Source organism: Dipodomys ordii, unplaced genomic scaffold, assembly GCF_000151885.1.
Source record: "Dipodomys ordii isolate 6190 unplaced genomic scaffold, Dord_2.0 Scaffold39, whole genome shotgun sequence".
In the NCBI taxonomy this organism is placed as follows: Eukaryota; Metazoa; Chordata; class Mammalia; order Rodentia; family Heteromyidae; genus Dipodomys; species Dipodomys ordii.
Window position 1 is genome coordinate 11,102,574 of NW_012267255.1, and position 14,194 is coordinate 11,116,767.

A 14,194-nucleotide genomic window follows, 5' to 3' on the forward strand; every position below is an offset into this window, starting at 1 on the left:
CAGGCATGCTGCTGCTTCCTGAGAAGAGGATCAGTTTTCAGAATTTTAGTATTTGATGTCATTTCAGATGGCAAGGAATAGCTAACCTAATAAAAGCAAACGTTTGTTTCCTTGTTGTCTACTTCAGCTCATTTTAAAAAAAAGGATTTTAACATTTAATAAAAGCACTGTTCTATGTTAAAGATTTTTTAATACAAACACTAGGTAGTGTGTGAGAAGTGGGACTTTAGACACGGCTGTTTTTAGGCTTCAGAGTACATACAAATAAAATGTTGGGCTGGGCAAACTGACTCACATCTGTAATTTCAGCCACACAGAAGACAGAGATCAGGAGGACTGTGGTTTAAGGCCATCCTGGGTAAAATGTTACTAAGACCCAATCTGAACCAACAGTCCAGATGTGGTTTACACCTATAAGCCCTGATGTATGCAGGAGTAGGTTAGAGGCTATTGATCTTAAGTTGGCCCTGTCAAAAAACATGCAACTATCTGAAAAAATAAAACAAAAAAAGCTGGGATGTGGTAGAATGCCTACCTTGTATAAGCCCAAGTCCCGCAAAACAAAACAAAAACTATTACAACAAAAAAAGAATAAAATATTAATGAACTTCAAGCAATCCAATCCAAGAGAATAAGTTTAAAAAGGTAAATAATAAGAATGCTACACTGATAATGGTGCTTTAGTTAGATGGTGGGATTGCCAGGCACTGGTGGCTCCCACATATAATCCTACCTATTCAGAAGGTTGAGATTCAGTGTATCAAGGTTTGAAGCCAGCCTAGGCACAAAAACCTGAATGACTTCTCAAGAATAAGCAACAAAGCTGGCTCACACCTGTAATCCTAGCTACTCAGGAGGCTGAGATCTGAGGGTCACAGTTCAAAGCCAATCCAGGCAGGAAAGTGCATGAGACTCTTATCTATATTTAACCACTAGAAAACTGGAAATAGAACTGTGGCTCAAAGTGGTAGAGTGCTAGTCTTGAGCAAAAGAGCCTAAGGATAGCACCTAGGCCCTGAGTTCGAGCCGCACTACTGACTGCGGGGCGGGGTTGGGGGGTGTAACAGGGAGAAGAATAACCAACAAAAAGCCAGGCTGGAGTTATGGCAGAGTTCCTACCAATCAAATAAGCTGATTGAGTGTAAGGCCCAAAGTTTAAAACTTGGTACCAGCAAAAACAAAAATAAAGATGGCATTATTGATCACTTTTGTCTCCTGACTTTTCAGAAATTGGGATTTTGTTACTTTTAGGATTAAACTAGAAATTGAAAAAAAGAAGAAACATTAAAGAGCATCGTTTTGAATGTTCTACATAACTTTGATACTAGACATAGGACAGTGTTTGATTAAGTCATTTGCCTCCAGTAAGTAAGTAGCAGTCAAAGAAAACTATAGATACAGTATATATGTAACAGCTCTCTCACATAAGGAAAATAATGGTTTACTTAGAAAATGTTTATTTATCCAGGACTATGTAAAACAGTGGCTCTAAGTCTATACCTGTTCTGTGAATGCTAAGAAATAACCTGTCTCAGAGAAAGAAATCAAACATTACTTATTCTTGTGAGTTATTTTTACATAGACAATATATTTTTTAAAAAGCAGTATTTTAATATGAATAAAAACTATATACAAGTTCACTGTGTTAAATAAATGGTTTATATATTGTAAGATTTGTTCCAGATGTTGCATAACTATTTTATATAGCTGTAATAAAGGCATACATTTTTAAATAATGAAAATGTTCTCTTTTCCACAGATGGCGGGTACCATTGATATGACTCTTCAAAGTGACATTATGACAATGTTTGAAAGCAACTTTGATTAAAATTAGCCATCGACTTTAAATGAATCATATAAGAGTTTGAAATACATATAGTAAAATGATTGTTTTTCTTACACCAAATATATCAATCTTATATTGTATTTTGACTGCTCTAAGATGATTAAACCGTTTTCACTTGCATTTTTAATAGCTATATGTTTATTTTTAGTGACATAATTTATAGGAAGTTTTATCATTTGGATCTCTGAACATTGAATAGATTCCCAGATTCATTCTACACATAATTGTCAGATATGTATTATAGGCCCTGCTCTAAACAAATCCAAAAGCTCTAGTTCCTGATTGTTTTAAAGATGAAGATTTTATAAAAGTAAATTGAAACCTATTTCCTGTTGAGTTTTAACTTAAGATAAAGATTTGTGTGCCTTCCCAAATGTTTAGAGTTGCTAACAAATGATACTTGGGTTTTTTGTGTCTCAGGTTATATAAGAGTCTTCAGTGGTTCTATATTCAAAATTTACATTGACATTTAGCTTAAAGAAGTATTACCTATGGTTTGAAAAGTGTTGAATTTGAAGCAAAATACCAATGAATGTTAATTATGTATGCAAGTTTCTATAGGAACTTATCAGACCTTAATATGTATGTGATGACAATGAATGTTTAATTTTACTTAACCATACTAAAATTTATATTTAAATTTATATTTAAAAATTCTGTAAAATATTTTCACTTTGTCATTTACAAGTTACAATTATGTATAAATCATGTGTATTGGCTCCCTGTATTTAAATTTTTGAATTCTTGAAGTGTAACAGGATTTAAGCACCAGTCTGATACCTAAAGTAAAAATTCAAAGTGGGCATGTATTTTAGAGAGAAAAAAATATGAAAGCTTTCTTGATTTCATATATTAATAACATGAATGTCTGAAATACTTTTAGACTACCAACCAATTTAAAAACACGACTAACTAATAGCTAAATTATAGCATTACCTATATGAAACAGAGTGACAGTAATAGTCATTTCTATTCAACATATTTTGTGTGTGTGTGTGTGTGTGTGTGAGTGTGTATCTGCTCCTGGGGCTTGAACTCAGAGCCTGGGTGCTCTCCTGAGCTTTTTTTTTTTTTGCTCAAGACTAGTGCTCTACCACTTGAACAACAGCTCCACTTCTGGTTTTATTTATTTATTTTTTTAGAAAAAGTGTCTTACAGACTTTCTCGCCTGGCTGGCTTCAAACCATGATCCTCAAATCTCCACCTACTGAGTAGCTAGAATTACAGGCATGAGCCACTGGCACCTGACTCAACTGTTTTTAACCAAGAAATGAGGATATGTAGACTAAATAATAATAATAATACATTTGGTGATCTTCCTAAAAGGTTATATGTAACACAAAAGATTCTTGAGAACTGTTCTGGTTTCTAAAGATGTGGCTTGACCCTTACAGCAGAGTGGGCTCGTGCATATTCATACTCAGTGTTGTGAAGGTTGATTGAAGTCAGCATAACTGAGAAAAAATACTGATTACAAACATTCTTCCTAGTCTTCCTATTATTCCTCTTTGTGTTCTGAGTTTTTCAGAAGAGGTGGTTCCCAGACCAGCTAAAACAGCTCCGCCTAGGAAATGTGCAGTCATGCAGACTCTCAGATTTCCAGCTTGCTAAATTCGAGAGTCAGAGTGTAGGGTCCGGCAGTGTGGATGGGGAGATTGCCCCGCTGTTCCCGCATCCACCACAGCCTCCACAGCCACTGCTCGTGTTTTGGCAGCCTCCTTCACTGCTTGCTTTCCAGTGGTTTTCTTACCTTTTTGGTGCCACTTGCATTCTCTTTCCCTTCTGTCCAAGCACTCCCAGCTTGAAAAGTGTCACACATGGGGACATAGAGACTCCCACAGGTAGACCACCCTACAGGACTCTTTTGTTCTTCAGATTTTAGTTGCTGTCTGTGATCTCTTGGCTATTTCTCTGCTAATGATCTCCAGTCAGTAAGATCAGCGCTCATCATCCATTTCTTTGCCATGACCAGTTGTGGAACCCTTCCTTAGTCTCAGTTCCAAACATCTGCCACTGTTTTGTTTGTTTGTTTTTCCTAGGTTACATCCTGGCTGGCTTCACACGGTGATCCTCAACTCTCAGCTTTCTGAGTAGCTAGAACAATCCAACAATCTTCAGGCCTCAGCAGGACCTCCAATCCATGGATTCTTTTTTTGTTTGTTTGTTTGGTCATGGGGGCCTGAACTCTGGGCCTGGGCGCTGTCCCTCAGCTCTTCAGCTCAAGGCTAGCGCTCTACCACTTGAGCCACAGCGCCCCTTCCGGCTTTTTTCGTTTTGCTTATGTGGTGCTGAGGAATCGAACCCAGGGCCTCATGCATGCAAGGCAAGCGCTCTACCACTGAGCCACCTTCCCAGCCCCGGATTCTTAATTTTAATGGTACCTCTCAGGCTAGAAGTAGATTTCAGTGGTAGAGTGTTCTTTATATTCAATTCCTAGTACCAAAAGAGTGAAACAAGTCAGTCTTCTCCTTTTGAGGCCCCACTGAACTTCTTTGTTTCTAGAACATTTTGTACCCACTCCCTTCAGAGCCTTCACTCCATTGCTCCTTTCTTCCTCGTGTCAGCAAGACTCCATTTCTTAAGAACTCTGCCTGCTCTGCCCCCATGTACCTGAATGTGTCGAGAGAAAGATCCACAACCATAGCAGCATGAAACTCCAACCAGAGATCTTAGTGAAGTTTTCAGGGTCCTTTCACCTCTCCTAGATCCATCAGCTATTCCAATCTCCATTCTTCAGCTCTCCAACCAATCACCCAGCCTTAGTCAATGCTACCTACTCCAGCTGCTTTCTCACTGAGGTCATTAAAGGGACAAAGACTTGGAGAGGCCTCCAGTGTCTCCTCTGCAAATACCACTGCTCACTCGCTATTTCTAAGGTGGTTGGGGCAGATCTCTTCATAGTCCTCTCTTACCCGCCCAAAGACATTGCTGTTGTGTTTCCACGTCATGCTTCTTCCTCCTCCATAGCTGTCAACATACAAACTAGTTTTTCTGGAAATTAAATTTTGAGAGAATTTGTGATTTCCTTCTGCATGTTAGAACAGGACGAGGCTCAAGCATCCAGGTTAGCTTCCCAAGGAGTGGGCAGCAGAGCTGGAAATCCTATTCCCGTTTTGTTGAAACATTTATTTTGATTTTACCTTTTTGTATTCTAGGATGTAGCTTTTTTTTTTTAATGTCTACATGGTTGAAAATTTTTTTTACTCTTTTGTTGAAAATTTTTAGCTTTTTTTTTAAAGAAAGATAAAACTTTCCCCTAAAGTATGCAATTCAGTGTCTTTTAGTATAGTCACTAAAGGAGAATTTTTATTTATAATTATTTTGTTTCTTTATAATTTTATATATTCTGGATCTTAACATGTTGTATTACAAATATTGTCACTTTATCACTTGTTAACTTACTATTTTGTATATAATTATGTAGAAATAAACAGTCAAAACCAATTTTCCAGTTCAAAAATTATAAGTCATTTATACATGATTATATGCAATTATTTCTTTTACAGTATTTTTTAAATTTTTTATTGTTATTGGAAAGGTGATGTACCAGAGGGGTTACAGTTCATAAGTCAGGTAACAGTACATTTCTTTTTGGACAATGTCACCCCTTCCTTGCTCTTTCCCAGTTTTCCCTTATTTTATAGTATTTTATTTATTTTCATTGTGTTGGTACTAGGGCTTGAATTCAGAGCCTCTTGCTCTCCAATAGGCTTTTTTTTTGCTCATGGCTGGTACTCTACTACTCTAGCCATGCTTCTAGCCCACCTTCTGGATGGTTAATTGCAGACTTTTGTACCTGGACTGGCTTCAAACCAGGTCTCGGCCTATTGAGTAACTTAATTATAAGTGTGAGCCTCTGGCTCACAAGCTATTAGAAAAGAGTTTCATGTAAAATTCAGAGATATTGAGAGGTTTTCCTTGCACTTTCCTAGAAGCATAAGACACTGGATTAACTCCACAGCACCATAAAATTAAATAAGAGTTAGGGGCTGGGAAGTTGGCTCAGAGGTAGAGTACTTGCATGAAGTCCTGGGTTCGATTCCTCAGCACCACATAAGCAGAGAAAAGCCGGAAGTGGTGCTGTGGCTCAAGTGGTAGGGCACTATCCTTGAGCAGAAGAGCTGAAGGACAGTGCCCAGACCCAGAGTTCAGGCCCCACAGCTGACAAAAATAAGTAAGAATTAGATACATAATGGTTCAATGGTGGCTCACACCTGTAATCCTAGCTACTTGGGAGGCTGAGAACAGAGGACTGAGGTTGGAAGCCAACCTGGGCTATACCCCATCTGTAATTAGAAAAATACCATACTGGGCGCAGGACTCAAGTGGCATAGGGACAGCTATGAACAAGCAGATCCAATGTGTATAAGGCCCTGAATTCAAGCCATGCTACCAGCACAAATAACAATATATTAGCTAAATATGTATGACTGAGCATGGTGGCGCATACCTGTAGTCCCATCTACTCAGGAAGTGGCAATCAGGAGGATTGCAGTTCAAGGTCAACCTAGACAAAAATTAGTAAGATTTTTGTCTCAATACACAGATCAGGCATGAATAGGTAGTCCTAGCTACCTGAAAGGCCATAGATAGAAGATAGCAGCCCAAGGTCAGTCAATCCAGGAAAAAGTATACAAGATCCTATATAAAAAAAACAAAGCAAGGAAAGACTAAGAGCAGACTCCAGTACTGCAAAAAAGTATAAGTAAAACTCTTTCCTTCTACCCCAATTATAGGCAAGACAAAGCTTACACACTATTTTTTTGGGGGGTCCGGTCGTGGGGCCTGAACTCTGGGCTTGGGCGCTGTCCCTCAGCTCTTCAGCTCAAGGCAAGAGCTCTTACCACTTGAGTCACAGCTCCACTTCCGGTTTTCTTGTGGTTTATTGGAGATAAGTCTCTCACAGGCTTTCCTGCCTGAGCTGGCTTTGAACCACAATCCTCAGATCTCAGCCTCTTGAGCAGCTAGGATTACAGTCATGAGCTACCGGTGCCTGGCTAATACATTCTTTTTTAAGGCTATATATATCATTCTCTAGTATCAACAATAAACTGTCACATTGATTCAGTTACAAACAACAGAGATATAAGTCTACATATACAACCTTATGTAATCAAGCTTCTGTTTATAAGTGACGGGGCTCCTGAACTGGGAGGGCTAGGTCAGAGGACAGTCACAGGAGTTGGAGGGCTTTTTTTTTTTCTTCTTCTACTTTTGTGCTGGTCCTGGAGCTTGAACTCAGGGCCTGGGACCTATCCCTAAACGTTTTTTGCTTAAGGCTAGCACTCTACCACTTAAACCACAGAAAGCTCCACTTCTGGCTTTTTTGGTAGTTAACTGGAGATAAATGTCTCACAGACTTTCCTGTCTGGGCTAGCTTTGAATCTGGATCCTCAGATCTCAGCTTCCTGAGTAGCTAGGATTACAGGTGTGAGTCTCCATTGCCTGGAAAATTGCTGTCAGATAACTGAGAACTGTTCATAGTCCTGCAAGCTTGAAAATACCACTTCCCCATTATCCTTTCATTGTGCATTATTGCCCTCAGTTTTTAAATATTGGTATGAGGGCTGGGAAGATGGCTCAGTGGTTGAGCGCTTGCCTTGCATGCCTGAGGCCCTGGGTTCGATTCCTCAGCACCACATAAGCAAAAAGAAAAAAGCCGGAAGTGGTGCTGTGGCTCAAGTGGTAGAGCGCTAGCCTTGAGCTGAAGAGCTGAGGGACAGCGCCCAGGCCCAAGTTCAGGCCCCACGACCGGACCCAAAAAAAAAATATTGGTATGAAAAGAAACTACAATTTGTTTCTTTCATTTGTTTCCTCAGATACTTGTGAAGTTAATCTGCTTTTATTTATTTGCCATATGAGTCAGTGGTCATTCTTTGTCATCTTTTTGTTTTTTGTTACTTTTCGTGTTGGCCTTTTGTTTGGGGAACATTTTCCCATAATCTATTATTTCTTTTTTTGAAGCTTACTGTCTCCCCCCCCCATCTCAATCCCAGCAGGATGTGGCAGCCTATACTTCTAGCTGCCTGGGAGATGGACGTCAAGATGATTGTGGTTTAAGGAAGCCTGAGCCAAAAGTTCCAGGGACTCCATCCCACCCAATAAAAGCTGGGCATGGTGGTGTGTGCCGGACATCCCATCTATGCAGGATTGTGGATCCAGGAGGCCCCTCAGAAATGGCAAGATCCTATTAAAAAATAATGAGACAAAAGGGGTTAGGGTGTGGCTCAAGTGGTAGAGTGTCTGCCTAGAAAGTTCAAGGCCCCCAGGTTCAAGCCCTAGTATTGAATAAAAAAAGTTAGCCCTATAGAGTCATATGTTTTTATAGTGTCTAGAAATTCTCCCATGTCAGGAATGTGTCCCCACATCAAGATGATAAAGTATTAATCACACATACAAACACACACACACACACACAGATGCACTTAGATTTCAGACACAATTTTTACACATTTTTTAGCTATGACATGAGGTGAGAAATTAGCTGCATTTCTTCCACAGGAATTGCCCTTTATGCTACCACAATTTCTTTACTGATAATGTATCACATTTATAATCACTAATTCTGAGGTTGGACCTGGACCTCACACAAGAACTTTACCAAATAAGTTATACCCCAAGTCCTTTTGTTTTTGAAATAGAGCCCCACTAACTTTGCTTGGTCTGGCCTTGAACTCTCGATCCTCCTTCCTCCACCTCCCAAGTAGCTGTAATTACAGGAGTGTGTGATTTGATTTGTAAAAGCTAAATGAATTCAACACCATTAGGATTTTGACTGAAATTAGAATTAAAGGTAGAATGCTACCAGCTTTATAAATATACCCATTACAGAATGCATTTTTTTTAGTCCTGCCAGTCAAAAGAAGAAGAAGAAGAAGATGGAGAGTTCTCTTTGGTTTGCTACCCCAGAGTTAGTTGGCACAGAGCAGTAAGCACCTGGATGGTGGGAATTCCTCAGAGTCAGATGCTTTGAACCACATTTGCTGCTAACTGCATGTGGAGCCCTGGGAAGGAGGGCAAATTGAGGGAAGATCTTTAGAAGCTCTGGGACTAGAGACAGATGCAGAATCACCACACATGAGAATCAAGAAATTTAAGATCACAGATGAATGATGTATAAAAATAAAAACTAGTAAAAGTGGGCTGGGAAGGTGGCTCAGTGGTAAAGCGCTTGCCTTGCATGCCTGAGGCCCTGAGTTCGATTCCTCAGCACCACATAAGCAAAAAGAAAAAAGCCGGAAGTGGCGCTGTGGCTCAAGTGGTAGAGCGCTAGCCTTCAGCTGAAGAGCTGAGGGACAGTGCCCAAGCCCAGAGTTCAGGCCCCACGACCGGACCCAAAAAAAAAAAAAACTAGTAAAAGTAGCAACAATAACACACCCTCACTCCCGAAATTTGGCAGAAGCCACTTTTTTGCAAAGTGTATGAAAAATGACATTTTTGGTAGTAAATGGGGGAGGGGAGAAACACCTAGAAAAGCAAGTGTTGAAATAGACTGAAAATCTCAGTGGAGCCGGACGCCAGTGGTTCACACCTATAATCCTAGCTACTCAGAAAACTGAGATCTGAGGATTGCAATTCAAAGCCAGCCAAGGCAGGAATGTTCATGTGCCTCTTATCTCCAATTAACCACCAGAAGCTGGTGCTGTGGCTCAAGTGGTAGAGTGCTAGTCTTGAGCTGAAGAGCCTAGCCCAGAGTTCAAGACTCACAACCAAAGAACAACAACAAAAAATCTCAATGGATAGATTAAAATAATGTACCACAGGTTACAAATAATAATAAATGAGGTAGGCCTGAGGTTGTAGCTCAATGGGAAAACATTTGCTTTACATGCAAAAGGTCCTGGGCTTAACTCCCAGCACCATATACACCACAAGAAGTGAGCCAGAAGATAATACATCCCAATAAGTATATCAGGATATAGCACAGAGAAAAGGAAAATGTAAATGAGATGAGAGATGACAGATGATGCGCAGTCAGACCCAACCTGCTGCCTTGCTTTGTGAAGTTTTATTGGTACACATTCATTATTTACATGATGTCAGTGGCTGCTTTGGTACTGTAAATGGTAGAGTGCCTTGACTGACAAACCTCATGGTCCTCAGAAACAAAAAGATTTACCGTCTGTCCACTTGCTGAGAAAGTGTGAGAAAGTGTGCCAGCCCCAGCCAGATCTTCAGAATAAAAGGAAAGGCCTCACACACACTGAGTGAAAGTCCCTGAAAACAACCAGGAGAGGGCTGGGAAGGTGGCTCAGTGGTACAGGGCTTGCCTTGCATGCTTGAGGCCCTGGGTTCGATTCCTCAGCACCACATAAGCAAAAAGAAAAAAAAAGCCGGAAGTGGCATTGTGGCTCAAGTGGTAGAGCGCTAGCCTTGAGCTGAAGAGCTGAGGGACAGCGCCCAGGCCCAGAGTTCAGGCCCCACAACCGGACCAAAAAAAAAAAAAAAACCAACCAGGAGAATAAGAGGATCGTTTTCCAGGAAACAGTAATTGTGATTTCCTTAAAATTGGAAAAGAAGAGACTTTTGAAAGTGCATCTCAGGAGATGCACTTTCACACCTAAGACATTTCTCAGTGGTTACCACAACACCCCAGAAAGATTTTGCTAGTGGTCATGGAAAAGGAACTATAAAGAAGCTTGCTTTTATTTTACCAAATAGAAATAAAACTGAGTTATCAGCCACAATGAAGTGATGCAAATAAACCTTCAAAGTTTTGAGAGCAAAGTAACTGCTGGGCTGAATGGTAGAGAATTTTGGAGGGCTATGGTTTTCCCATCATTAAACATGCATACAGGCTGGTGGCTCACGCCTGTAATCCTAGCTACTCAAGAGTCTGAGATCTGAGGATTGGGATTCAAAGCCAGTTTGGACAGAAATGTCTGAGACTTTTATCTCCCATTAACTAGCAAAAATTTGGAAGTGAAGGGGCTAGCCTTGATCACAAAAGCCAAAGGGCAGTGCCCAGTTGCCCAGTTCAAGGCCCAGTTTGGGGGGGGGGAGGGAGCAGGCTGGAGGAATGAATGCCTGCCTTCACCTCACTATTTAGTTTTTCATTTTGCATTTATATATAGGTTTTCTCTCCTGTTTCTGTCAGAGCCTTTTGAATCACCACTGGTTATCAGGAACTGTTAAGTGTTAAGTACGAAGATGCGTCTTAATCATGTCTGCTCCTGTTTTTCCGTGAACAGTGGATGCTATGTGAGCATTCAGTGTCTACCCATCCTAGCTGAAGGCCTCTCTGCAGGAAAGTGTACTGACAGGCTCTAAGTGATGTCATTTTCCTGCTGGAGGCACGTCACTGCCGACCACAGGCTCCTTTCATATTGAGATCAAATTTCTAGGTGTCCACAATAAGAATATTATGAAGGCTGGGCGCTGGTGGCTCACGCCTGTAATCCTAGCTACTCAGGAGGCTGAGATCTGAGGATCGCGGTTCAAAGCCAGCCCGGGCAGGAAAGACCGTGAGACTCCTATCTCCAATAAACCACCAGAAAACGGGAAGTGGCGCCGTAGCTCAAGTGGTAGAGCGCTTGCCTTGAGCTGAAGAGCTGAGGGACAGCACCCAGGCCCAGAGTTCAAGCCCCACGACCGACAAAAAAAAAAAAAAAATATTATGAAGTACTTGTGCTGTTTCTGATTATCCTAGGCTTTAATTAAATAAAAAAGGAAAGTGGGGTAGAGGTGGGAAGTGCTGTCAGCCTGGAATTCTGAACTCAGTAAAACTATCAATGTGAGAGTGCAATTTTTTTAAAAAAAAGTTGCCATAAAAAGTGTTTTATCCTAAAAGAAATGTATAAGGGGATATTCAATGGTTCTGGAAAGAAAGGCAGTGGGAATGCTTTGCTGTTCCATTCTTAGACCACATGGTCTGGTCCCTAAGGTTGAAGGAGCACAGAAAGATGGCTTCAGAGGATAGCACAGGGAGCTTGTGATGGCCAGACTTCCAGTCACATCCTTACACCCTTCCACTCACATCCTGCTCACCAGAACTCAAAGACCTGGCCCCACCCAATTACAAAGTTCCAAATTGCCCAGCGACACACTGGCCCACCACTTACAGGCTCTTCACCGTAGAGGCATTGTAGATGGCTAATGAACACGAGGAGACGTTCAGCTTCTGATCTTTACACAGAAAATTAGCTAAAATGATATTTCTGTTAACTATCAGGATCTGTGGGAACTTGTATGGACATAAATACAATCTCATGTGGACATAAATACAATCTCATGTGGACATAAATACAATCATTCTGTAAAGCAATTTGACATTATTTTGTAAAGCTGAATAGGTGTATCATCAAAACCCCACAATTCCTTCCAGTTTCCTGCCCTAGAGAAATGATTACGAGCCAGGAAGACACGCGTATAAGAACACACAAACAGTGTGCAAACAAGAGTCATAATAGGAAGACCAACTCAATACCTAGATATCAAACAAATGGAACAGGGATTGCAGAAATAAAATAATATGATACAGGTACAATCCAACAGAGGAAGGATGGACCTTTCAAAAAATAACACTGGATATCCATGAGGATAAGGGTTGGGAATCACAACCTAATGTCATGCTTGATTTAAAAAAAATGAACCCCAAATGGAACATGAACTTGTATATAAAATATAAAACCATAAAACTGTATGGCTAGCCAGAGGTTTGTTTTGTTTTGTTTTGCCAGTGGTGGGGCCTGAACTCTGGACCTCAGCTCTTCAGCTCAAGGTGAGCGCTCTACCACTTGAGCAACAGCGCCACTTTCAGCTTTTTCTTCTTATGTGGTGCTGAGGAATCGAACCCAGGGCCTCATGCATGCAAGGCAAGCATTCTACCACTGAGCCACCTTCCCAGCCCCAGCAAAGAGTTTTTAAGACATCCAAAGCATGGTTTACAAATGGAAAAAAATGACCAACTTTATCCTAATGAAAACTTTTCTTTGAAGAGACAAGCTACAGACTAGGGGGGGTGAATACTTGGTGGGGATCACATTATGTATATAATATTTTGCAAACCAGCAGCTTTCAAGAAAACCGAATTAAAAAAAAAAAAACAGTAGCTGTAGATGTAGATCAGTGCTGGAGCACTCATGCAAGGGCAGGGTTTCAAATCCTTCCAGAAAATGAAAGTTTGGAAACTTTTGACAAAGAAGACTATACCCTAAAATTCCAAAGAAATTCTGCTGCCAGCTCATGGATGGCTAAAAAAGACTTTTTGTTGTTATTGTTTTCTGTTTTAACAATCTCCAGTGATTTCAAGAATGCGACTAACACAGATTGCTGCTGGTATTTCAAAATTATGCATCCACTTGTGTGTGTGTGTGTATGTGTGTGTGTGTGTGTGTACGCACGTGCGCGTGTGCATGCAGGTGCACGTGTGCCAGTTCTGAGACTTAAACTTAGGGCATGGGCACTCGCAGATTTTTTTTTATTTGTGCAAGGCTGGTGCTCTACCACTTGAGCCACACCTTTACTTCAGGCTTTTTTTTTCTAGTTAATTGGAAATAATAGTCTCATGGACTTCTCTGCCCCATCTGGCTTGGAACAGTGATCCTCAGATCATAGCCTACTGAGTAGGTAAGATTACAGGCCTGAGCTGGGCCACTTTTTTAAAGTAAGAATCAAACTCAGGGCCTCAAGCAGGCCAGGCATAGATCAGCTCTTACAAATAGCTACACCCCCGGCCCTGTGCAGTCTTTTTGAAAACCTACTTGTTTTTCATAGTCAAAGGTGAACTTGTCACCTAACCAAGCCAACCCATTTCTCCCTGTTTCCCTGGAGGGAATGTGCGTGTGACAGTTTGTAGAGCAAGATTATTCCTAACAGCCCCAAAGTAGACGGGGAAAAAAAATAAAGTTAATATTCCTTAACTGAGGATAGGATCAAGACACCTGAGCTGGGAGCCCACTGACACAGATTTCTTCCTAAGAAAGACAAAGAAAGGGACTTTGTGAGGACAGAAGACTGAGCAGCGGTTTGCCAAGGGACTGGACAGTGGCCCTGCTCTGAGGCTGGCGACTCTGGGCCTAAACATTGTCACCTTTAGGAGATATATACACATGTATGTATGTATGTGTGTATGTATGTGTGTGTATGTATGTATGAATGTATGTATGTACTTATACATACACAATAATGACCCCACCTTTCCCTCCAGGGGCCAAGCCAGCCGGGCACTGGGGTCGCCCGCACCTAGGTCGCACCGCCCGCGGGCGCGTCTGCGGTGCCCCGCACGGTGAATCTCTTTATTTTTGGCCACAGTTTTAGCGATGGGCAAACAGTTTGCGGAAGGAGCCTGCAGACGCCCCTCGGCGGCGGCCGGGATGCGGGCTCTGTGAGCCGCGGGCAGGCGGAGGG

General features: G+C 41.3%; 2 protein-coding genes across 2 annotated transcripts in view; both read left to right on the top strand.

The window, feature by feature from the left end:
- Brdt (bromodomain, testis-specific) overlaps nucleotides 1-1,828 on the top strand; it is a 45,397-nt gene extending 43,569 nt beyond the window's left edge. Inside the window, exon 16 of the mRNA XM_013018262.1 lies at nucleotides 1,760-1,828. Within this exon, the coding sequence (XP_012873716.1) occupies nucleotides 1,760-1,828 (69 nt within the window). The remainder of the gene's footprint in view (nucleotides 1-1,759) is intronic.
- A 6,246-nt stretch (nucleotides 1,829-8,074) lies between these two features.
- The window catches only part of Ephx4 (epoxide hydrolase 4), a gene marked incomplete at its 5' end in the record, with an annotated part of 32,603 nt that continues 26,483 nt past the window's right edge, over nucleotides 8,075-14,194 (top strand). Inside the window, one exon of the mRNA XM_013018274.1 lies at nucleotides 8,075-8,103. Coding sequence (XP_012873728.1) covers nucleotides 8,075-8,103 — 29 coding nt within the window. The remainder of the gene's footprint in view (nucleotides 8,104-14,194) is intronic.